This window comes from Oryzias latipes, chromosome 9 (genome assembly GCF_002234675.1).
Source record: "Oryzias latipes chromosome 9, ASM223467v1".
NCBI lineage: Eukaryota > Metazoa > Chordata > Actinopteri > Beloniformes > Adrianichthyidae > Oryzias > Oryzias latipes.
The window spans coordinates 10,744,279-10,768,818 of NC_019867.2; the positions used below are offsets into that span (position 1 = coordinate 10,744,279).

Genomic DNA, 24,540 nt, shown 5'->3' on the forward strand with positions numbered 1-24,540 from the left:
GAAAAATATCAGAAATGGTTTCTGTGGTCCACTTGTGGTTTGTGATAAAATATACATAATTTTATTTTTAAGGGAAAAAAAATGGGTCTGGGTCCTTATGGGTTAAAACCGAATGACCTACTGATTAATTTAAAGTTTGTGTGCAACAAATATTTTTAATTTTTACCATCGACTGTTGCATCGAACGCAATTCAAAAATAAAAATGAAATAAATATCAAACAAGTACAGATCATGTATTTATTTATTGAATTCATGTCTTAACAATTATACTTCCTACCAGAACTGTCCTTTTTCTACAAATGCAAGAAGAAAGCAGACATCACTGCTCTCAATTTGGGTCGGATCAGGTCAAAGCTTCATCATTCCTGTTTTCAGATCCACTGATGACTTAAGAAGAAACAGGCAAACACGCATTCCCCACCTAAAATGCTTTTTTTCTCCCCCCACAAAGCGTGACTCATCTTCAAACCTCAACCCGAATATTTTTGGAGCTCTTAATCCAGAAAACCCCGTCAGCTACTCCCATATCTCACACATGCAGTCACACATGCTGCTGCAGATTACTTCTCCTCAGCCTGGCAGCAACAAACAAAACACACAGGTTGTCATGCTGATCGCATGCATGCATACAAATGTCAGAGGTTGGGCTTTGTCACCTGTGGTTCACCTCTGACATTGAGAACATGTAGTCACACACATTAGGATGTTTGTCTGTATCATTGTAGGGTTTGCCATAAATTATTAAATAATGTCTTAAAATGATTAATTAGCTTGTCTAAGTTTGAAATTCTAAACCGTTTAGTTTTAAACAAAAATATATGACTTGAGGCACTTGAATGTTCAGTTCAAAGGCCACCTAGTGTTCAACAACGCACACTACACCACCTCTTCATCATAGATACGTTTTCAAATATTTTTGAAATTCACCTAGTAAAAGCTGAAACATTTTGCAAATACAAAGAAAAATCTAAACCGAAACATAAAATATGCACTCACTTTTGTATGAAAAAATAATTACAATCAGATGAGATTTCTAATTACAAGCTTGCTTCTGAATAAAACATTGTGTTAATCATTATAGCTCATTTAGTCACATCTATTTCTTTACAGATTTACTTGCCTTCATTTTTCTTCCTATGTTCATTCCTTAAACATCTAACATGTTACCATCTTGGCTTAATCCTTTGCCAGAGACTGAGAAAAGATCAACTCTGAGCTTCCAAAAAATGAAAGCGTCCTCCAGTTTCAGACACTGCATGAGTGTAAAAAGATTATGATTTGACCTAATTCTGAATGTTGATTCATTGTGCAGTAGCACTTTGACTGGATTTAGAAATGCCTGTGCATGGGTGTGTCAGTCTCCCAAGTAATTAAAAATCACTGTTTTTTTTAAATTTTATTTTTATTCTATGTTGCTGTTTTACAGCAGATTTTATTCCATTAAAAACCACTAAAAATCCTGCTTTTAACAACTTGATGTTTTACAATTTCTTCCTGATCTTTTTGTATGTCTAAAATTATAATTTAAAACATATTTATAAATGTATATATATATATACATATATATTTTTAACAACCTTTTTAAATTGGCTCTCCTGGTTAAGAAAAAACACCATGGAGTAATAAAGCATAGTCATCCAGACATGACAAATTACAAGCTTCCTTTTAAGGCGTAACATCATTCTACAATTGCAACCATTAATATAGGTTGGAGTCATGGGTTAATTTGAGTTTTTGATGAGACCAAAGATGCTTCATGATTATTTAAATATGGTAGTTTTGAACTTCCTGTGTGCTAGTGTGTGTGTCGGAGGCTGAGCAGATCTGTCGCAGTGTTCCGGTCTCCAGCTGTGCTGTGAGGACCTGAAGGTTTGCCCGTCTGTCTTTAAAGCCCGTTCAGCTCAGCTGCTCTAACTCCTAAAGATCCTCCTCCTCTTGACTGATCTGATGCACAAAGAAAAACAGATTTTTTGTTTTCTATTTTTGAAAAAATGCGTGGTGTTCTGACAACACTATGCATGTTTTGGAGGCAGACTGGGGCACTGACTCCCAAATCTGACAGTTTTATATGTAACTGTAAACTTAAAGAGTCGGATGTTTGATTCTTAATCATTACATAATACAAGGGAAATTTAAAAAATGATGTATAGACTAAGTACTGTATGAGTGTGGCTTCCAATGCAATAAGGAAAACAACAAAGAAAGATGCAGAAACATACCTGAATATTAGCCAGTGACTGCAGCATCTGGTGCACAAACTGCTGCTGCTGTTCTGTCACTGACACTGCCGGAGGACTCCTTCCTGATTGGTTGTCGACAGCAACGTCAGCATCAGTAGAGTCATAGGAAGCACTGTAGGACGCAGTCAGTTTAACATAGTTACTCAGTACACTGTGACCTCATTAGCACAGGATAAGAAGCTGACATGTACAAATCGTTTGTGCTCACACAGGTATGAGGAAGGGAGCTTCTTCAGCCAGAGTCTGCAGGCCCTGTTGGATCTGTAGAAGGGCTTTCATCGCTTTGGGGCTAAACATGGACAGCAGCAGCTCTGGACTCTGCATCTTTATATTAGTGATAATTGATTCATAAGAAGTTATTAATAAACACCCTGCAGATAACATTCTGGATAGCTGAATGTTGTAGGAGCGTTGGCCTGGAGAAAACTAGTGCTATTAGATCACTGATAACCTTCAACAAATTCTTAAACAAAAGTTTTGCTTACGGAAAACAGAACATTTTTTTTCAATTAAGATATGTACGATCATATGGAGGAGAGCAAAAGTAAAATACACAACAGACCTGTTGCAGAAATAAAGAAAGTTGCTGTCTCATTTGCTGCTGTAACAGAGGGTTTCCTGTCAGAAAAGGGTGACTTGGCAAAATCTGAAACAGATATGGTAAATGAATACATGGTGTATACAGCACTTTACTGCCTTCTTAGAAGGCCCAAGGTGTTTTACAGTCACCCATGCTCACTAATGGCGACTGTGCTACCAAACGCTGGTGCCAACCTGTACCCACCAGGAGCAATCTTGCCCAAGAATTGTTTGATGTATGGGCGGGCAGGGCGAGAACCAAACCTTTGATCAGAGGTCAACTGCTCTGCACCACGGCCATCATTCATCTTCTTAATCACGGGGCTGCCAGAGCCTATCCCGGCCATTCGTGGGCAAAGGCAGGGGACATCCTGGACAGGTCGCAGGGTCATAAATTACACGCCCATGCACACTCACACTTGGGGACAATTTAAAGTAACCAACTAATCTATAAAGTATGTTTTTGGACGGTGGAAGGAAGCTGGAGTCCCCTGAGAAAATCCACGCCTGCACGGGGAAAAACATGCAAACTCCACACAGAAAGGTCCCCCATTGGTGTTCTGTTTCAGCTCTTTGAACCGGGGGCCTTCTTGCTGTAAGGCAAGAGCACTAACCACTGCGCCACCGAGCAGGCCCGGTGCATTTTGAAAATCCAAGTAGATGCTCCATTTCAAGATGCAGGGGTTCCCAAGTGTACATTTAAATACAAGATACATAAACATGTGTCACCTGTGCTCCCAGGTCTGGGTACTGACTGAGGCAATGTAAAAGGCTGCTGACATGCGGCCCAGACAGCAAACTGTCCATCAAACTGGGATTGGCCATGATCTCCTCCAGCAGAGATTGCATACCTAAAGCAAGACCAAACAGGCAACGATATGAAATTTCAAAAAGTTGACTTTTTAATTATGTTCTGTTGTAAAATGTTAATATTCTTCAGTATAATCAACATAATAAGAACACAGATGTGCACCACTGCAGGTTTATTCACAGAAGTCCTTTGTCTTGCCTGCATTAACAGAGCTCTGGGAGCTTGGAGTCGCTGTAGGAATGACAGTGAGCTCTTTGAGGACACTTGTGGCATGGCTGGAGAGGAGTGATGTTGGATTGCTTTTTTGTTCTCCAGAGTACACAAATTTAAATGATGCATTTGCGTTCTTTATCTACAAGAGGAAGCAGAATCAAACCTTCAACAAAATAAATGCACACAGTCCGTTCAATAACTAGAAAAATATTTAAAGAAATCTTTAAGGCTGGAAAAGATATATTAGAACTAAGAGTAAAGTTTGTAAAACATAACTATTTCCCATGGGCTGCGTTTTTTTGGATGTGTATGGGGCTTTTTGTTTTGGAAAACCCTTTCATAAAATGAGAGCGCTTATTTCCCACCTCTAGGTCTGCGTGAAGAAGCTGAGCAGTTAATTCAGACGAGGAGACTGCACTCTGCGTAAATGGATCACAGTGACTCTCTTGGTCAGCAAGCAGCTGTTGATCCATCGGTTGGTGGGGTGCAGGACAGAAGCCTGGGTCATTGTTATCCAAGTCCAGAGCTTCTTTACTATTTCCTGAAAAAATGACAGGGATGTAAAATACACAGCTGAGCTGAATTATAAGTAACTCTGAGTAACAAGTTAAGTTGTGCAGGTCTCACCCAGATGGAGAGGAGATGTGGTGGTTGAGGGAAAGCTGAGGTCCGAATCTGGAGGTGCTGGGAGTTCTGATCCGTCTGCTTCTGAGGACTGATCTTCAGTGGGCTGGACCCTGAGAAGGAAGTACTCGACTTCAAACCAAAGTTTCAGATCTCTTGTAAATGTTGTGAAAGCACGATACAATTTAGCACCAAATCGGTCCATCTCTTTGACAATGAATATGCCTCACAGAGATCTGCAACCGGTTCTTTCTCACAGATTTATTCCAAGCTTCTTCTTTTTTTCAGCCATGCAAATACTGGTAGTTCAAACTAAACATCATTATACAATAATAATTGTATAATGATGTATCCACACCTGTGGAGACCCACTCTTCCCCACCTCTACCACTCTTCACCCCAACAGCCTTGATCATCGGAGACTCCATCACCAGGAATATAAGATACTTTAACGCAGTTACCAGATGCTTTCCAGGAGCCAACGTGAACGACATTCTCCAAAAACTCCCAGACCTTCTGCCTTCCCTCCCATCCACCATCACCCAGATTATAGTCCATGTTGGGACCAACGACACCACACTGCAGCAGTCAGAGGTAACAAAACTGGATTTTCTGGACCTTTTTTCTCTTTTTAAACACCACTGGGAAAACGGTCTTCATTTCCCGACCCATCCCCACACTCTCCCGAGGATCCACTAGATTCAGTAAGATCCTCTCCCTAAACACCTGGCTGCAGTCCGCCTCTTGCAAGTTCAGGTTTGGTTTTATTGATAATTTTAATCTTTTTTGGAACCGCCCCTCTTTTTATCTACCTGACAGTCTTCACCCAAGCCCTCTCGGAACCAATATTTTAACTGTTAACATGCATTGTTTTAAAGAGGACTGACTATTAACTCTCAATACTCCCTTAGAACCATCACCACCAACTGTCATCTCCACCATACCATCCGTTATATCCACACGATCTATTGACTATAGGAAACGCAACAGTAACTATAATAATCTTAAAACAGTGCACATCAAGAACTCGTCCAGTCACGGCAATAAATCCATCGAACTGAATTTGGCACTGAATCACTCTCAAACAAATCATTTCTTATTCATGACTTTATTTTAGATTACAATCTTATTGGCCTGTTTTTAACAGAAACTTGGAACTCTGGTCCACCAATCTCTCTGTCAGAAGCAACACCCCCCCTTTATAACTTCACAAACAAGGACAGAAAACCAGGCAGGGCTGGTGGAACAGCTGCAATTTCATCTGCAGGTATTGGTTTTAGAGACACCATGTTTAACGAATATTCTTTTTTTGAATATCAGGCCATTGTATTTAATAATCCTGTCATGCTGTTTTTGATATTGTACAGACCTCCTAATATATAATTCAGCTTTTATTTCTGATTTCACTAAACTGCTTTCTTTAGTATACATGGATTTTAGAAAAATAATGGTTCTAGGTGAATATAACGTATACGTTGATAATCCTTTAGAAATGTATGTCCATAATTTTGAGAACATTTTAACAGCTATGGATTTTGTTCAGCATGTGAATGTACCCACCCACAACAAAGGTCACACTCTGGATCTCATCATTACTCATGGCCTGAACGCCTCAGTGACCTCTGTTCTGGATCTGACCCATGGGCAAAAAGGGCTCCCAAAAGATTTTTTTTCTCCAGACTTTTTCTTAATTTTATTTCTTAACATCAAACATGAAATTCCCAGCAGTTTCAGTAAAAATGTAGATATAACTCTTTTCTATGTAAAAAAATTAAATGTATCCCATTGCATAAAATAAAAATACTTCATTTGCATTTAATGTTTGGTATTAAAAGGGATTAAAGCAGTGTTTTTCAACCTTTTGTGAGCCAAGGAATGCTTTTTCCTTGACAAAGATCACACCAGCAACCAAAAATAAAAAAAGTTCAATTCTGTTTTGTATAGATGTACAGATCCATAGTCTCGTGCGCATTTTTTTGTGTGCAAAAACACAAAAATTTGAGGTTGCAGTGGTTTTTCTTAAAAGTTGCAATAGTTTTTGATAATGATTGTAAAGTAAAGTTAAAAATTTGCCTAGGTAGTAACGACACAAAAACCAAATAAAATGACATTCTTTCCAAACTGTAATTTATTTTAAAAGATTTTTTAGGTTGTGTAAGAGCAAATTTTAAACAAACACTATCGCAGCATTAATTTAAGACAAAAAAGAGCAACATTATATTCATATTTAGAAGTTTAATTGTAACTACACAAAAAAAGTGAACACGCTGAAGTTTTATTCGTTTTTCTTTTGTCTAAATTAAAAATGGTAACTTTAACAAAAATGTTTATTTCTTTTTGGGGTGATAACATTGTTTCATTTCAGTTAAATGTGACTGATGACAACTTCGCCTTAATGCCGTTTTGTTGATTTTGTTTTACTTATATTTAAACTTCACTTCAAAATTTTTCAAAAGTGTTTGAAGTCTGAAATCGAATTTGTCCTTCAAACAGACTATATATCAGAAGGCAGCAGTTTCTTTTATATAGATGATTCGGACCAAACACTGAAATCTCTGGCTTTAATTCCTTTGTTCTCCAAAAAAAACTTGAATTAGAAATCAACGGTTTATCTCTGATTTTCATCAAGACACTTCGCAGACTGGTAGAACAGATGTTTGCATTTATTGTGCTTCATGACAGTTAACTTAACAGCAGCGCAGTAAGAGACGACCGTCACATTAATCCAATGCCTCATGGGAGATGTAGTGAAAAGCAGTGGTGACTCACGTCTCTGAGCTTCATTGTTTTATTCACTTTTTTTACACGGTCTGACACCGGATCCCGCGAGAAGCTACTACGGGGGGACCCGGTTCTGTACAGACCCGCCTCAAATGCGCTACTGGACATTTGACCAAAAGTAATCCTGACGCTCCCGCCGCGCATGTGCGAAGCTATAGTTAAAGTTTTTCTCGCCCTCCTAACCCCTGAGATTCTTCTTATGAAGCCTGTATGGACACTACTGTACAGGCAATCCACAGAGCAAGTATAGTTTGTTATTAAAAATCTCATACAAACTCTCTCAGGTGAACAACTAAAATTATATTGGAGTCGCATTTTTAACACCCTGGGAATTATGGGATGAGTCTAAACTTTTTTTTTTGTTAAAAATCTGGTTAAATAGACAGAATCAAGATATAACTCCAGCTCCACAGTTCAGTTTTCTTCTCTAAATCATTTTTTTGGAATGAAAAAAAAAAAAAAAAACAGCTGATGCAGCATTCCTGTATGTCGGAGTACCTTTGGATCACCTGGAGCCTGACGCACCGGTTATGTCCCTCAAGGTGACCAATAAGTTCTGATTCTGTGAGGAGCCGTCCGGAGTGCATCAGCTCCAGCTGCTCTGCAGAGGCCGCCAGCCGCTGTGACAGAGCCAGTTTGAGCTGAACACAGACGCACATCAGAAACAAAGCAGGGATCACAAAAAACACAACCAACTCCCGCCGCTGCTGCTCCAGAGTCCAGTCTGACCTCTGCGACGGTGCAGCCTCCTCCTACAGAGAAGCCTCTGCCTTCAGCAAGAGCTCCTATAGCTATGTGGATGGCTTCGGGTTCCAGGGAGTCCAAAGCTGCTCTCTGCTCATCTGGAACCGCATCAGACATCTCCGTCCTGACTCTGGGGTAGACCTGGAGTGCGTCAGGATGACTGTGCAGATTGTTGTGATTTGTAGCCTGACTGCGCACCGCTGCGTGCGCGCACACGAAAACAAACGTCTTAATATCAGTTCCAATGCCATGTGACTAATTTACCCTTTTCTTTGTTTTTGTTTTTTCGTGGTAGACCTTTAACAGATGTTAAGCTCTGTATCTACAACCTATAATGATGCGCCAACACAAAGTGGAACCTTTACGCATATAGTTGACATCCTGGTGCAGTCTGGGATGTTTTAGCCATAACTTTAGGCTGACAGAAAACAAAGCTGTGTCTACTCTGGGACTACTGATTCTCCATACAACTGATACAATAAGTGCATTTTTATTTAATGGAAGAATGCACTAGTGACATTTACTCCAGGCTGCTCAGCCACAGTTTGCATTTAAAAACACAGTCTGTTCATAAAACAACACTATAAAGAAAATATACAAAGGAAATTCACTGAAAAGATGTTTTATTCAACTAACAGTGAGGGCAAAATACACGTCATTCTGGCTTTCTGGCATTGAAATCAAATTTGAAGCACTTGGAATGCTGTGGCACTTTGATGCCAGCAGAGGGCAGCACAACTATTTTCAAAACAACATTTAAACCCAAATTCTTTTCAACTTTTGGCTAATCTTGATGTAACACATCATGCCAAACCTAAATTATTTGTGCGTATGCCAGTGTGTTAAAGGGGACATGCAGACTCGAACATTTAAAAAAAAAAAAAAAACTTTGTTATGATCACTTGCGTTTTACAGTTTCTTCATTCATTTATGTGAATTTCTTTTCAGACATTTTTCCTTCAGTAACTTTTATGATTCTGCCTCAGAGCCTCTTTTCCCCCTCTTGTTACCCTGCCAAAAAAGGGATGAAAACATAAGTTATTAAAGTTAAAGAAAATACTTTTTCATGCGCAATCTTCAAACTTTTATTTCAATTACAGAAAGATGTCAACAAACTCAAATTTTTGGTGATCTTTTTCAATAATTCAGTCTTTAACAAGGCGCATTTACTCAGAGAAGACGGTAAATGGAAAAATGGATTTGTCCTCTCACCTGATGTTTTGGTTGATCTGATTGGAGCCCTTTAACTTTAGATCTTTCTTGTTCAAGAGCAGCATGTAATAGTGATACCTTAGAAAAGAGACAGCATGCAAATTGGTCATTATGTGCCACAAATTGACCATTATCTAAAAAAAAAGAAACGGCCATACACACCTGTGATGACAGTTCTTCTTTAATATGCATAAGTTCTTCCACCTGTAGGAGAATTTCTGCTTTATCTTTCACTGTAGAAGAGAGTAAAACCTCATAAACATCAGAGAACTCAGAGGCTTTAGATGGAAACCAATTTAAATAGTAGACTCACTCTCTCCTTGTTGTAGCATCTTAAGTAGTTGAGCGTTTCTTGCTTTCACCTCTTTATATTTTACCTGCAGATTTAAGAGGTAAACTTGACTTTGATTTACTCTGCTTCCCCTTTTTAAAACACTGGCTTTTAGCTGTAGCTTTAAAGGAAAATAAAGAATGCGTACAAGCCAACAAATATTTTTAAAATTCAGAGATGAACCCCCTAAAGTAGTTAAAGACCGACTCAGAAGATTTTTGGTTTTTCTAACTTGTTCTTGTGTCATTTTTCTCATAATGGAAGCCAAATAAAATGAAAAAAACAAGCTTAAAACTGCATTTGTGGGTATTTCTTTAGTTAAATTGTTTTGAACCAGGAGCAGATGAAAACATGACATTTGGAGAAAGAAAAGAGCGTATTTGTCATGCAGAAAATAAACTGGGAGGCCACAAGCTCGCCACTCCGCTCCATTCTGATGCATCCACCTGGAGATGAATAGATCCATGAATGTCTTGGTTTTCCTCGTCTGAGCTGACATCTGGCTCACAAGTGTACGGCTGGAGAGCTCAAATACAGCTCATCATTTTTGTTGCACCGATAAAATTAGGTTGGGGTTGTGAGGGGCTGTAAGCTAGCAGGAGAGCATGTAAACAGAAAGTTCTCAGTGATGGGGAGAGGAAGAGGGGTGGGGTTGCTCAAAGGAGAATTTCTAATGAACGACTACAGAAACTATGTCCTAGAAAACTGGTTTTGATTTTGGCTAAAAAAAAAAGTCATAATCATAATTAAGAAGGAACACGTTTAGAATAGATTAAAAGATGATTGGAGAACACTTCAAAAGAGTCTGATAATGGCGCTCTGATGTGCTCAGTATTATCGATTCTAAAGCAGGACGAGAACGTTTACAAGAGCAGAGAGGGTGACAGGCTAAAGAAGCAGAAGACCACACAGGTCACTCTTCAACAATACTAGTTAATGGCAATCCTACCTATTTGAGTCAGTAGTCATGTGCCTAAGTGCAGTTAGAAAATGACCTTCATAATAATGTGATCATATTTAGTTCTACCTCCCACTGTGAGATGGTTTTCTTTAGCTCGTCGATCTCCTGGTCTTTCTTCTCCAGCTCGTATTTTAGCTGTTCTGCTCGTGGGTCCTAACAGAAGGAAGAACAAGTCAGACACTTGGGTAAAAGATTGCTTGTTTGCATTAGATTAAAAAAGAAAAACACCACAAGAAAACAAAAATGAAGAAAAAGATAAAGCTCTGACATGAATGCTAACAATGCTAACATGCTAAAACCTAGCCTGTGGCCTCACCGGTTCGTGTTCTGTGGAGGTGCTGACTTCCTGTCCTTGGCTGCCGGTGAATTGGTCGCGTCTCTTCTCTCTTTGTACGATACGACTTACATCATCTTCCAGTTTGTTAAAGAAACGCTCCTCCTGACCGACTCCCAGTGCTGGGTTTGCCACTCTGGTGTCCTGGGAGGGGAGTTGGTGAACATTGTAGTCAAAGTACACTTCAAACACAATTCTCTCCGAAATCAAGGCAGCATTCAACAGTATTTTTACACATTTAAAAAGGTAAATAGTGAGAGAATCCAATTATTTTCTGAAAGACTGTACACTAAAGAAACAGTTACAGATAGTTGTATTGAGGTATCCAATGAAAATAAAGGTTTTTGTTTTGCTCTTTAACAATAATGTCAGTATTCATCATTAAACAATAAGATTAAAACCAATGGTTGAATTTAAGTGGAAAAAATGATTACATTATTTAGTATATGCCAACTTTGAGCTCACCTCTTGTCTCCTACTCAAATGTTCTGCAAGACACAAAAGGGAAAATAAGATTAAAAAAATGTAACCACACTGAATTGAAACCACACATATGGGTCTTAAATGAAAGAACTTGTCACCTGTGCTGCCGTCAGCCTGAAAGTCCTGCAGAGAGACAGTCTTTTTGTCTTTTGCTTGCTGGTTCTTCTTTTTGTCCTTCTTCCCTCCGCTCTCTTTTCCCCCTCGAGATTTTGGTGAGGTTGTGTTTGTGTTGTTCTGCGGGATGACAGCTCACCGTTTCACTTGTCAAGTATTCAGACTAAATGTTCATTATTCTCATACTAACAAACAACACGATGGAAATAGCTGAACTGTTTTGTCGTGATTTGCAAAAATCTTATTTCAAACTTGTCCCAGACAGTTATGTCTCACTGCTGCCAGAAGGTGGCAGCAGTCCATTTGTTCCCATCAAGGCTGAGAAACTTAAAATACTTGAACACAGTTCATTACTGAACATTTCAGACAAATGTTTGGAAAAAATAATGTTATACAACAATACTATAACTCAGTTGTAACTAGAACTGGATCTGCTATGTGTACATGTGCTTTGGGTACCTGTTTTTGTTGTTCATACTCCAGTTTACTCAAAATCAAAGCCTTCTCCAAATCTGCCTCATACAGTTCTGTCGTCATCTATGGAAAAAAAACAGAAATAATTCCAATAATTCTGGATCTAATTGTTATTTTACCAGGAACAGAAAACAGACTATTTTTTATCTTGTCTTGTTTAGTCCTTATAAAACATTCTGCATATCCTGGGAGATAAAGCTGCAGCCACTCCTCCATCCTTGACCTCTGAACAATCAAAGGATATTTGTGATGTAGGCAGGTTTTATTTCATTTACCTGTTCATCTCTCTGTTTCCACTGCTGCCATCCCTCTGAATGTGTGCTGTGGTCCCCTATTGCAGGGTTAAGAAGTTCATTGGCTATTCCTGACAGGCTCATATTGGGCGGCGGGGCACAAGACTTCTGAGGAATCTTTTTGAAGGCCAGATTACGCAGCTGAGAGGAAAAAAAAATGTTGCACCAAATGATTTAATAATGCAAGAGTGAATAACAAGGAGGCATTCCTAGCTTCTGGTTATTTTAAGCAAACCCACAAAAAATTTGCACATGCAGGAACGTCCGCTGAACCAAAAATCTGCAGCTTTTGTAAGAATGAATCATTTTCAGGGGCTCTTTAGGCACAAATTTGTAAAATGTGTGTTTGTAAAATGAAGACGTGAATCACAAATACACTAAATCAAGACTTGGATAACAAAAACAAAAAAATGTCCCATGTGGCAGCTCTTTCTGCGTGTCTCCTTGCTTGGATACAGATAATGTTTCCCTGTTTTTGAAGAGGAACAAGAATGTGAGTAAGGTTTCCAATATTTAATCAAGGATCAAACTTAAAAATATGAGTTATTAGCTATGAGAATAAGTTTACCAAAGGGAACGCTGCACCAAACCAATGTCTCTCTTAAGGAACAGACAGAGTGGCCCAGAGGGGTATAAACTTCTCTTTTTGTTCTCTCAATTGACTATCTATGCCTCTTAGGACGTCCGCCTGCGTGGATCAGTTGTTAATGTGTCCAAACCATTGATTGTACAAGACAGAACTGGGCTGAGCGCGTGTGCCGTCCTCCATAGAAAACGCCTTAGTTCCAGCTCCCTCGAAATCAAGCCGATTGAGTCAGCATTTCTCTGTGAAACGGACATCACCATTTCTATGGCAACTACTGTCGCCAATCAGGAGTGAGCATGTTCGAAGTCCACACCCCTTCCACTGAAAGCAGGCTCGGGAGAATCTGTCAATAAGACGTTCGAGGTAGGGGGCCAGCAGGCACCACATGCTTCTACTAAGGCATCTGATTGGTCAGTTTATAACTTGAATTACATGCAAAAAAGACAAAATAACATGTAAAAGTTTTTTAGGATTAGCTAGAACATGTTTAAAAGAAGGTAGCAGGTCAAGAATGGTTATTCTGACCAAAAGAATGACTGAGTAACAGCTGTTTATTTCTCTATAGAAGTCTATGGGATTCTGGTTTCTTGGAGCTACTTCCTGTCACTTTTTCCCAGTTCTCATATACAGTCAAGGGTTCAAACCCGGCAACAAATGCAGGGTCTGATTCTGATTCTGAAGCATTAGGGAGGGGTCAAAAGGTCAAGCCATGTTCACTAAAAGTTACACTATTTATATATATTAAAAAAAACCCACTATTTTAGTCTATTCAACAACAGTACATTAGCATTCAGCCTTTTGTTTTTAGTAAACATACAATTAATATCTGCACCCTTCTTTCTTTGTGCACCTGCATCTATGCTTTCATTTCTGGTGAAAAGAAAGTGGAACGGTTTGTGTCACATCACCAAGTCACGCACACAATCAATCATGATGTAGAAACTAAGTCCTAATCTGAAGGGTTTGTCGCTTTTCCAGTTATTCACCTCATTGGCCTCACTCTGCTGCTGTTCCTTTCTCTTCTTTTTCTTGTCTTTCTTCTTGTCGCTGCCCTGAGCAGTTTTACCTGCGCCTCCTGCTTTACCTTGCCGGGGCTTTCCAGAGGACTCCCGCAGGTTTTTAGTGTTCGACTTCCCCGACTCAGAGACCTCGGAATCTGAATCCGAGTCTATTTGAAGCAGGGCGAACCGGGAGGCGGTGGTCGGGACGGTGATCATTGCTGAGGATGCCATGGCGAGCCGAGAAAGAAACTACAAAACAGAGATGGCTCGTTTCAGTCCATTAATTATGACATAATGTAACACGTTGGCGCTTTGAGGCTAGATTTCGGTCAAATGAAGACAAATACATTGATTAAAACAGCCGTCCAAAATATTATTTTACTTAAAATGACCCCCGTGGCCCTAAAATGTCTGTAAAGCTGGTGTGTTTTAGACGGTGCTGTTCGCTGCTAGGCTAGTTTCATGAATAGCACCGACCTGCCATAGCTTAGCTACAAGATAGATTCAGTTTGGTGCTCCTTAAGTGCAAAAGTTGTCAGACATGCTGAACGAAATCAGAACCAGAACCCCGCGTTGAGGCTTTGTTGTTATTGCAGTCGGTAAGGGGTGTCGAAGAAAACAAAAAATACTTACAGGGAAACTTTGCAAAAAAGACTTTCACCTGTTTGCGAAGCGAGCCGTTAGTTTGCTACTAGCAATGACCGGAGTGTGTACGGAAGCCGGTAGGTACCACCATAAGACAACTGCGCATGTCCGGTTTTAGATGTGAAATAGAGTATTACAGGGATGTCCGAAATTTTGACAAGAGGGACAGATTTGGTGAAGTAAAAATGTGTCAGGGCCAATCATTTGGCTTGCATTCTTTGAACCCTAATAATAAAATGAATTAGTGTCTTTAGTAAACTTTTTTTTTTTTTGCAATGAGCTACTTCTTGTCTATTCACATAAAACACAAATCCATATAATTATATTTTTACCCAAATCAGGCTGCTGCGAATTTCTGGTTTGAACATCAGACATAAAATAAAGAAAAAGTCTGTCTGGGGATAAAAAACCTTTATGTCAACATTAAATCTGGGTTCACACAAAATGTTACATTATTCACAATTAAATGCTCACTCTAAGCCAATAAATTTAAATCACGTAAACAGGAAATTAACACAAATAGTTATCTTATTCAGAAATGCAAACCATTGTGGTTTTGACCACCGAAACAAATCTGTTCTTCTCGTTTGGCCCCAAAGGCTCTGAAGGCCAAGTAACCACAGGTTTACAAATAGCCAATCACAATCAATAAATGGTACACATAGTTTTTAGACAGCCTGGACTAGCATATTATTGATTTTATGACAGGAACCTGTAGCTCGATGGAAATTTATATGCCGGCCACTTTTGGCCTACAGGCCAGACTTTGGACATGCCTGGATAAGGACTTAGAAAATACTACCGTAATTAAAGACAAACACCTGCTCAATTGACAAAGTCAAAGTTTATTGTAGAACTTTGCAAAATTATTTCAACTTTTATAATAAGGAATGGAAAGAATCAATCAAAATGCCAACTAAAAGTGCGACTTCATCCACTATTCCCAAAATAGATGTCAGGTTGTAGAGTTTGTATTTTGCATAACAACATATTCACTCTTCAATAAATACTACTCTAGTAATCAGAGTCAACTTTTTTGCCTACTTCTAATTAATGCTATTGACTTATATTCTTCCACTAGTTTCACTTCTAATTTTTTTTTTAACTGTGTGTTTTTCTGAGCATTTCTATGGAATCTTCTAACATCGACTCTTTGCTACTGCTAACAGATTGGAGTCCTCCTGTAGCAGCACCAGAAAGCCGCTGATCAGGGGTACAAATCTGCCTCAGCTCTCTGCGATGTAATCGGACAGGAATCAATTTTGAACTTTCATCCGATTTACCTCTTGCCCTCCTTATTTTGGAACCTGTGGGAATCTGATCATGTTCCGTTATTTTGGGTTTAGTGAGATCTTTGCAGTCAGGAGATGAAAAGGGATTTTGAGTTTTTGTGTACACTTCATTTTGGTGTGCACTTCTGTTTATATCAGAATCTTCATGCATCCCAGAGTCCTTTTGCTCAGAGTTTATTTTTGTGTATGTTGCTCCAACCTGTGCTCCTGACTGTCCCATATCTAAATGATTAAGGGGGTTGAAATCATTTTTCTGCATTTGTGTCAGATTGATTTTCCTGTGGTCCTCCTCAGATGAAGGTTGAGTATTTGCAGCTTGGCCATCAACAAAAAGCTCTTTGAGTTTCTTCTTCAGCTGACGGCTGGAACTTTTGTAGAAAAACAGCTCTTTCTCCAAGAACTGCAGTCTGTCTTGTGTTGCCTGTGGCATCTCTCCATGAGAACCTTCAAAGCAACACCACAAAAAGACAAATGTGAATGGAAAATTAAAATGTGCTTAACAGTTTAGAGCAAGATAAGTCAGCTTGCTCTCTTTTCTCACCGTTCAGTTTTTGTAGTAGTTCCTGAAGGTTGTTCTGGTGATCTTTTTGCTGCTCTGTAAGCCTGCGGTCTGTATCAAGGGCCAGGCGCTGCATGCCAGCCTCCAACTGCTTAAGCGCTATCTCTTGTTCCCCAGCATGCAACTCCAGTTCTTCACAGCGCAGACGTAAATGGCGTTCTGCCTCTCGCAGGCTAACAACCTTCACGTGAAAACAAAAGTGGGCAAATAGAGTAAAAAAAGAGTTAAAAAAAACATGAGATCATTATGACAATGCAGTTTTTGGCATTAGTAACCAAAGGAAAAAATACAAAAAGGCAAAAGAGGTGAACATTTACAATGGCTTAAATAAAAACAGTTCCCCACATTTTTACGTTTTTACATGATTTATGTGCAGAGAGAAGCAGGGAAAGTAAATCAAGAAAAAAAATGTTTAAATGTTTTCATCACACCTTGTTGAAATAAAGAATGAGAAGCTCCACAGCCTCAGGAGCTGAAAGCTTCTTGAGCTTTCCGACGACACTGCAGAGTTGGGCAGGTTCGGAGCTTTGAGACGGATGCAAAGATGAGAGCTGGTCCTGCCTGCTCTGGATTGACTTGTTTTTAAACTCCAGAGCTGCATCCAGAGCTTCAATTGCTTCCTCCAGCTGTAGAAGGGAATATTCCTCCTAAAGGTTTAAATCCAAGGGAGGAAAAGATGTTGAAATGCTTTAAGGTTTGAAATAGCCATGAAAAATATATGCCTCATGTATTTTCTGACCTCCACAGGGAGTACTCTGTTGTCTCTAAGCTGGGCATCCAGAATGTCTCTCTTCTTTTTAAGCATGTCTCTTTCTTTCACTAGTTCCTCTAGAGTATCTCCTCCACTCTCCCTCATAAAGCCGCTGCTCTGGAGTTGCTCCTCCACACATTCCAACCTCAGGGACACACTTAGCAAGTCCCGACTCATACCCTGGACACGCACATTTCAGCTTTGATAGCAGCTGATCAGAAAGTGTCATATTACAATCTTTAAAATTCACTTCTAACAGAAATATGGACAGACCTGACTGGAACGCAGCATCTTGGTTTCCAGACTTTTTTTCTGTTGAAGACAGGTTTCCCGCTGTTGCACCACCTCCTCTCTCCTCTTCAACTCTTCTTCCAGCTCCTGCATCTCTGCTTTTTTCTGAAGGACTCGCTCTTCCTCCTCCTCCAGCCAACTTATCTCTTGCAGCTTCCATGAAAACATGCAAGAAAAAAAAACGGAAAAAGGAGTCAAGGTGGGAAAGCAGGCAAGGGTGACGGAAAGATCACAAGAAAAAGTTAGGTTCTGTAATTGGAAAGGAAAATACTTAAAAGAGAATATTTCAGTCATTCTTACCATTTGTTGGGATTCTATCTTTTGATCATTTTTGAAAATATTCAAAGTCTTTGAACCTTTTTCCTGTGACACAAAAAAGCCCCTTTTTATACAGGTATTAATCTACCCAAACTTTAACTTAGCTGCCACAGTTCTGCAATTGTGCAAACGCCCATGTTTATGCATTAAACGATATATTGATTCTGTTTATTTCCATCAAGTGACAAGAAGAAAAACAAAAATGAAGAAACAGCAACAAAATATAGCAAAAACACTTAAGTTTGGCCTCAAAATGTAATTCACAATCTTACCACTGCTGTTTTTTTTTTTAACTTTCTTCATTAAATTTACTGCTGAATAAAAGTAATTATCAATCGGTTATCTTGTTTTCTGTCATCTTTACCATTCATCTGTTGCAAACGTAATAACTGGAGACAACAGAGTGGACACATTTAAATCCAGCAAGACTGAGACTTCTTCCACCTTCGGCTTCTCCCATCAGGGGTCGCCACAGCGAACGAGTCGCATGGTTAATTTGGCAATGTTTTACGCCGGATGCCCTTCCTGACGCAACCTTCTCAAACTGGGCTTGGAACCGGCAGAGGTAGACTGAGACTACTTGTAAATATTCATATTTTTTCTGAATATGTCTAATAGGAAATGTTTGTTTAGTATTTGGACAACTCACCCCGTTTTGTTGCACCTCTTTGTTAGTGTCAGCGGTCTTTCCCAGCTCCCTGAGGCTGCTCTGAAGCTGAGCTCTCTGCAGCCTCATGTGCTGCAGGCTGTGGTACATCTCTGAGCACACCTGCTGGTTTTGCATAGAAAGTCTTGCAAGCACGTCCACTTCTCTCCCCTCACCGCTGTGCTGGCCATGTCTGCGCAATGCAAGCGCTCCCTTTTCTGCACGACAACAAGCACATTTAAGAGTGCAAATACTGATTTATATATGTGTATATTCTATTGAAGCCTGTGGAAGTTTATTACTCCGTCATTGGTTTGAATAAATTGGCTTACAGAAACCAGCTAAATATTTCAGAACCATTATCAGCAGAAATAATAGGAAAATTCATGGAACAATCAAAACACCTTCAGACTATTTAGACTCAGATTGGCATTTTGTAACTGGCTTGATTTTAATTTAATTGAAGTGACAGCAGACGCACGAGTTTTCTGAAGTTCTTTGATGAGTTCCTCCTTCATTCGCATGCTGACAGACAAATCGTGTATCCTTCTCTCAGTGGCACCGGCTCTTCTTGCCCTCCTCATGTTGCTTTTATTGATGCCTTCCACTATGTCTGCAATGAATTTCCAACTTACTGAGTATTAAGCCTTGAGTTTCACATACATGATTATTCACTGCCTATGGAAAATAGGAAAATGAAATGCAAAATGTACCTGTGGTCGCCTGAGGCTGCTGTACGTCTGGGTCTCCATCATTTGTTTGAGCTCGGATTGAGCTTTTTTCTGTTAGAGCTGATTTGCTCAGATTGCTGGTCCATGTTTTATTTAAGGAATGACTAAAGTAACATAACATTTAGGAAAATCATTATTATTTTATATCTTATTACTTGAAAACAGTGAGTCGTGGACAGACAGCATGAAGGAAGAAGACATGCAAAAGGATTTGGAAAATTAAATGTATTTAACTTAAAAATAACTAAAGGAAAAAATATGAAATAACTTAAAATTGTGTGTGTGTTTAAGCTGTTTTATAGCAGGTTTAAGATAAAAAAAATTGTGTTTCAGTTACATTTGAAGAATAGCTGTGAAAAGAAAGTTTACTAAATTAAAAAAGCTAATATTAACACAATACTATTGATTATTGTGAGCTATCATCTTTAACAACCACTTTGGGTATCTGCTCTTTAAAGTCATGTTCCCAATGTCTTGTGTCCACAATCATAACTTAAAAAATAGTCATCTGAGCAAAGATATGCCTTTAGAGTGTTGGAAGGAAAACACTGTTATTTCTGGCAGCTCCAAGTGAACGAAAGCTCAAATCTAGGTGGAAAACATAACCAACCTGCTTAATGTTAATATTCTGGCTGTTAACAAAAACAAAAACACCCAATCCACTGCATTAATATTTCATTTAGTTGAATTAAACCAATAACGGATTTAAAGAGTTAGAAGAGATTAAGTTCAATTTTGATGAGACCGTTTTTTTAATAGGAATGAAATGTCGGCCGTCTACAGTAAGCAAATCAAAAACAACTTGTTCTTTACAAGGCCAATGCAATAAACTTAATGTATGTAATAAACTTAATGTATGCAAAGTTTTGAAGCAGCTTTTAAATATAATACTAACAGTAAAACCAAGCACGTACCACCTGTAATACAAGAACTCTTGTTATTAACATTTCTCATGATCAAGACAAATTTCAAAGTGAAAAGCTATGGACTCTTTTTAAAATTTTTTTGACACATTTTTTTCACTGATAACCGTAAAAGACGGAGACTTGACAAAAAAACACTCACCTGACTCTCTCTCTGCCAGTAAGAATGCCATTTTCTTCTTCCTCCTCTTCCTCTTTCTTAAGGAACGGACAGTACACTTCATCCTTCTCCTCTACCTCGGCCAGCAGAAGATGGCCGCGCATCTTAAAAGCTGCCATCACCCTCTCCAGGGAATAACCCGGAGGACTGGAATGAATCTAAAGATATAAAAATTCAGAAATATCATCAGAAGAAAATAACAGTGTGGAATTCTTCTGCTTTGGGCCCTCATGATAATTGAACTTGGGGGGGGGGGGGGTATAAAAATTGTATTTGTGAGAATAAATGGGTAACATAAACATATTTACACCCAAAACAAAAGCTATATAACTAGTGTACCTACCTTTCTGGGAGGACCATTCAAACAGCTGTGTCTGACCGGAGGGACACTGTGCGGTCTTTTGCCTGAACATGCAGGAGATTGTTCTTCTGCAGAGGCTCCTGAAACTCCCCTAAGATGGGTCATGAGGTTACTGCGAAGCTGGTTGATCAAAATTTCCTGGTTCACGAGTTGTTCTGTCTGGTCAATTTCACACAAATACTCATTATTAATAAAACAAAAACAGAAAAAAACTGTAAGACTTTGGGTGTCCAACTGGGGTTTCACCTTCTTTACCTTTATTCTGGAACGCTCCTTTTCTTCCTCAAGGGCCATCTGGTGGGCTTTATTTTCATGAAGAAGTTCCTCAACCTTTTGCTGCACCTCCATTTGTTTGGCATCTTTTTGTTGAATAAGCTGCTCTTTTGTGTGAAGTAATTCCTAAGGGTAAGGTAGTTGAAATCGTCAGACTAACTTTTTCCATCAAATAATGTATCTTATTGGATCCAGCTCATGTATGCTTTCAGTTATACTCAAAGAATTTTTCATCATCAGTGTAAATTAATTAAAAAGTTGTGCATAAAACACTGTATTAGTGCTTGTACTTTGATGGACTGTTTTTTTGCTAAACTATATAGTATTTTCTCTGATATACAATTCACTCCAAAAGACAATGAAGACAATGCCGTCTAAAGTATCACTTTGATATTTCAAAATATTTACTTGCAGTCTTCCAGATCACTTTTGATAATTTTCTATGGCTTGTTTACAAAAAATTTAAAATGTAAAATATTTGCTAAAATTCTCTCAGGCTTTTGATGGTCATTCTATTTACTGTAATTACCTTGCATTTGTAGAGTTCTTTTCTGAGTTTTGATATGTTTTTGTGGTGTTCTTCCGCCTTATCCACCTTAGTTCTCAGTGCACGGTCTCCATCATCTGTTTGACATGGTAGACTCACAGCTTTGAATCTTTCCTGCCAATCTTCTAGTCTCTGCTTGAATGAAAGACTTGAAGAAACACTAGAGAGCTTTGGAAGGATGTCTGCAGCTTCCTGAGCCAAGAGGTAGTACGTCATTCCTTCCTCTGGGCTCACCTTATCTGGTTCAGGCATTTGTATCTGATCTGACTCCTTAAAACTGTCTTTTTCTCCTGTTTTCTGCTTTTCTACCTTAATATCCCTCTCCTTCTCCTCCAGGAGCCCTCTCAGTGTTTGGACTTCATACTTCAGCTCTTCTAGTCGAGCCTCATCAGGATGCCAGGCTGTGTGACATGATTTACTTTCAGGAGTTATGGCTCCTGGACGGTTGTGGATGTGTCGAGCCTTGGATGCAAACTGGAGAACATTCAGCGTCTCAGCAACATAGTGGTGGGAGGGGCTAACGCATGCCACCATCAGCGTGTGGGCTGTGCCTCCCAGTGAATCCCGAAGCAGGCGAGTGATCTTGGCATCACGGTATGGAATATAGGCACTAGTGCAGCTGCTGCCACGGCGACTTCGACTGTCAGTGAGAGCACGGATGACGTTTCCCAGAGCAAGCAGGCCTGTGTTGATGTGAGCAGTCTCTTTGAGCCGCGTCCCAGTGTTTCCAGTTTTCCCAGCCCGTTCAGAGCCGGCAAGGTCCACCAAGCAAAGTTTAGAAGTTTGGCTGTAGTTTATGGGAGGGGTGCTGGTGCCACGGCGACAGATGTTGACGTGAAGTGTGAGAACGGTGTGAGAGCGACTGGAGTGTTCATTCATTCCCGTGGTGCCCGTGTGGCGCAGGGCATTTCCCATCTCTACAAAGCTGAGCAGCTCCTCTGTTGAAGTGACAACCAACTCTTTGACTCCTACCACCACTAGAAGCACACAAACACCACACAGATCAGTAAAATAAAAATGAAAAACCCTAACTGTTATCCCTTTTTTACAGTAAAAAACAGTAAAATAAATGTGCTGTGTTGTAATTAGGCTTCACACTATCCTTGAAATCTACCATCAGCTAATAACTGGGTAGTTTGTCCCAACCAAATTTGAATGACCTGTGTTTCCCCTCTCGTCTTCTCTGATGTGAAGTTCTTTGTGGATGTTTTGGAGCTCCAGCAGGTCTCTGAGTTCTTCCATGTACAGCTCCACATATGAGACTCTCACTCTGGTGTCCAGGCCCTCATTGTTTTTCTTTTTTTCCTGGAGCAGTCGGAACACCTCCTGCACCACACGATCAATAATCCCGCCCTCGTCATCTGAGGAAGAGCGAGAAAAAGAGATGCAATTATAGGTACAAGTTGATTCATTTCATTTCAAGCATCGGTTCACAATAAGGATGTCTTGGAGACAAAAGACAAGAAAAATAATAAAACAAATAGAATCATTACAGTTGATGTACGTAATTTGGAATAAAAAAATGAGGAATAATAGAAAGACAGAAGCAGAAAGAGGGAGCATCTGTTGTGCTGGTGTCCAAGAAGCAGAGGAAAACACTGATTTAAGACAAAAAATAAAACAATAGTAGGAGACGTCGCTGTCAAGCTGTCACTGCGGAGAATGATGAAAATTCCTGCTATTGACACGGCCAACTTTTGTTATTTTGGGCTATCTTTGTTATTGTCTTAATTTGGGGTAAAATAAATATCAAACTAATGACAATTGCCATTCATTATCAATAACACTAAAGGGAAATTTTACATATGTCATTAAGATTCAGACCAAATAAGGAAAAGCATGTTATAACAACTTATTGGGGGTATAGTGTAGATGACAATGAGAGCAAACTGAGGAAATGTGCTGTCAAACCAAACCAAAAGAAAAACTATGTAATGGACAAGTGAAAAGATGTTCAGCAAGGGTCCCTGACGACCTGACCTTGGTTTCCTCCTCCCAGCGTGTACGTCTTGCCTGACCCAGTTTGCCCGTAACAAAACACAGTTGCGTTGGAGCCCTGGACGCAGGACTCCACCAGGGGCTGGACGCAGGACTCATACACCTCATCCTGGCTGGCTGTCGGTCCGAACGCATGGTCAAAGGAGAAGAGTCTGTCCGAGCCGAGCATCACCTGAGCCGAGCCCGGAACCACTCGCACGCACACCTGGTGACGGTGGAGGACTTCTCTGGCGAGAAGCGGCCGGACACGGACCGCCACACAGACGCACTCTTCCGTCATGACAGCCGTCTTTCTGACCGCGTGTCACATCAAACTATAATTTGTTTTTTAAAAAAAAAAAAAAAAAAAAAAAAAACAAAAAAAAAAAAACTATAATTTGTTTTTTTTGAGTCTTAAAGGTGACGAATTTAGATGTAAAACAATAGAGTTACCCCATTATCTGTCTTCATTAATCTGCCGTGACAGTCACTTGACAAGTAGTTGTTAATTTTGACTCACGTTTGTTGTCGCTTGTTGCCAGGGAAACCGAGACGCCGCTTTCCGCCAAACAGTCGAGGAAAGCAGAAACATGGAGCAGTAAACACAACAGCGCCATCTACAGGGTGTAAGACGTCACCACTCTGATGGCCATTTCATTTGGCTTTTTTGGTCCAACTTCAATAAAAATAGCATCGGGGTTAGTTTATATTGTTTGTTTAGATTTTGTATTTTCTCCAGGATTTGTGTAGCTATACTTATAATACACATTTTGAATGAACGCTTGCATTTTTCCCATCTGTAAACTCTTATAAAGTTACTAAATCATCGAACATCAGAGGTTTTTATTTGATTTCCTTTTTTTAAATGAAATAAAATAGTTAAATATTAGGATAAACATGACAAACATAAAGGGATTTAGGTTCTTGAAAATGAGCGGGTAGGAAACAAATTCTTTTTACTCCCACCTCCAATCTTACAATATTTTATCTTACATATAATACAATATTTTATATTACATATAATATTATTCAAATTAAAGAAAAAAGTATCAAGATACTGAAAAAAAACAAAAAAACATCATGACTGTTCCTGAATTGTCCCATTAGGCCTCCTATTTTCTAATTAATGTATTTCCCAAATTTTTAATTAGAATTTTTTAAATTGCACTTCAGGTTTACTCATTGGGATACTTTCTGCCACATTATTCCACATCATCTCACAGACAGAAATACACTTTTTTGTCTTGTTCTTTAGATTTTTCTTTCTTAGTAAATATTCGCCTT

General features: G+C 39.3%; 3 protein-coding genes across 8 annotated transcripts; all 3 read right to left on the bottom strand.

Annotated features, from left to right (window-relative positions):
* Nucleotides 1-224: 224 nt before the first annotated feature.
* On the bottom strand, nt 225-8,474 carry ubqln1 (ubiquilin 1). 3 transcript variants are annotated; one of them, XM_020705842.1, is made up of 10 exons: nt 7,979-8,474; nt 7,748-7,890; nt 4,472-4,581; nt 4,210-4,385; nt 3,830-3,983; nt 3,550-3,671; nt 2,804-2,887; nt 2,450-2,565; nt 2,221-2,353; nt 225-1,945 (listed from the first exon to the last, which is right to left on the bottom strand). In XM_020705842.1, the coding sequence occupies exons 1-10, from the start codon at nt 8,108-8,110 to the stop codon at nt 1,919-1,921; spliced, it is 1,197 nt and encodes a 398-aa protein (XP_020561501.1). In that variant the 5' UTR covers nt 8,111-8,474; the 3' UTR covers nt 225-1,918. The 3 variants fall into 3 exon arrangements, with proteins under 3 accessions (XP_020561501.1, XP_020561502.1, XP_011477367.2); XM_020705843.1 differs by lacking the exon at nt 2,804-2,887; XM_011479065.2 differs by lacking the exon at nt 225-1,945 and having other exon boundaries at nt 2,237-2,353; nt 2,450-2,530.
* Nucleotides 8,475-8,599: 125 nt separating this feature from the next.
* Nucleotides 8,600-14,530, bottom strand: gkap1 (G kinase anchoring protein 1). Of its 3 annotated transcripts, none has more exons than XM_023958380.1 (12): nt 14,444-14,530; nt 13,768-14,031; nt 12,178-12,336; nt 11,888-11,965; nt 11,413-11,548; nt 11,297-11,319; nt 10,814-10,975; nt 10,564-10,650; nt 9,519-9,582; nt 9,368-9,438; nt 9,206-9,283; nt 8,600-9,004 (listed from the first exon to the last, which is right to left on the bottom strand). In XM_023958380.1, the coding sequence occupies exons 2-12, from the start codon at nt 14,011-14,013 to the stop codon at nt 8,963-8,965; spliced, it is 1,146 nt and encodes a 381-aa protein (XP_023814148.1). In that variant the 5' UTR covers nt 14,014-14,031; nt 14,444-14,530; the 3' UTR covers nt 8,600-8,962. The 3 variants fall into 3 exon arrangements, with proteins under 3 accessions (XP_023814148.1, XP_023814147.1, XP_023814150.1); XM_023958379.1 differs by having other exon boundaries at nt 14,416-14,515; XM_023958382.1 differs by having other exon boundaries at nt 13,768-14,027; nt 14,416-14,478.
* Nucleotides 14,531-15,248: 718 nt separating this feature from the next.
* Nucleotides 15,249-23,798, bottom strand: kif27 (kinesin family member 27). Of its 2 annotated transcripts, XM_020705839.2 has the most exons (16): nt 23,710-23,798; nt 23,260-23,591; nt 22,440-22,640; nt 21,262-22,256; nt 20,715-20,858; nt 20,442-20,618; nt 20,081-20,256; nt 18,998-19,119; nt 18,766-18,897; nt 18,288-18,502; nt 17,621-17,683; nt 17,303-17,473; nt 17,018-17,209; nt 16,710-16,925; nt 16,261-16,459; nt 15,249-16,163 (listed from the first exon to the last, which is right to left on the bottom strand). In XM_020705839.2, the coding sequence occupies exons 2-16, from the start codon at nt 23,555-23,557 to the stop codon at nt 15,529-15,531; spliced, it is 3,936 nt and encodes a 1,311-aa protein (XP_020561498.1). In that variant the 5' UTR covers nt 23,558-23,591; nt 23,710-23,798; the 3' UTR covers nt 15,249-15,528. The 2 variants fall into 2 exon arrangements, with proteins under 2 accessions (XP_020561498.1, XP_011477369.2); XM_011479067.3 differs by lacking the exon at nt 17,621-17,683.
* Between the last annotated feature and the right edge of the window lie 742 nt (nt 23,799-24,540).

Coding starts and splice junctions, on each gene's coding strand:
- ubqln1 (XM_020705842.1), bottom strand. CDS start 8,110: ATGTCTGATGCGGTTCCAGATGAGCAGAGAGCAGCTTTGGACTCCCTG. Junction 2,888..3,549: donor ACCCAGACCTGGGAGCACAG/GTGACACATGTT, acceptor TATCTGTTTCAG/ATTTTGCCAAGTCACCCTTT. Junction 2,566..2,803: donor TTTCTTTATTTCTGCAACAG/GTCTGTTGTGTA, acceptor ACTAATATAAAG/ATGCAGAGTCCAGAGCTGCT.
- gkap1 (XM_023958380.1), bottom strand. CDS start 14,013: ATGGCATCCTCAGCAATGATCACCGTCCCGACCACCGCCTCCCGGTTC. Junction 10,976..11,296: donor ATTTGAGTAGGAGACAAGAG/GTGAGCTCAAAG, acceptor CTCCCCTCCCAG/GACACCAGAGTGGCAAACCC. Junction 10,651..10,813: donor CCTCCACAGAACACGAACCG/GTGAGGCCACAG, acceptor TCCTTCTGTTAG/GACCCACGAGCAGAACAGCT.
- kif27 (XM_020705839.2), bottom strand. CDS start 23,557: ATGACGGAAGAGTGCGTCTGTGTGGCGGTCCGTGTCCGGCCGCTTCTC. Junction 22,641..23,259: donor GCTGGGAGGAGGAAACCAAG/GTCAGGTCGTCA, acceptor GCTCTTCCTCAG/ATGACGAGGGCGGGATTATT. Junction 17,474..17,620: donor AGATAGAATCCCAACAAATG/GTAAGAATGACT, acceptor TTTTCATGGAAG/CTGCAAGAGATAAGTTGGCT.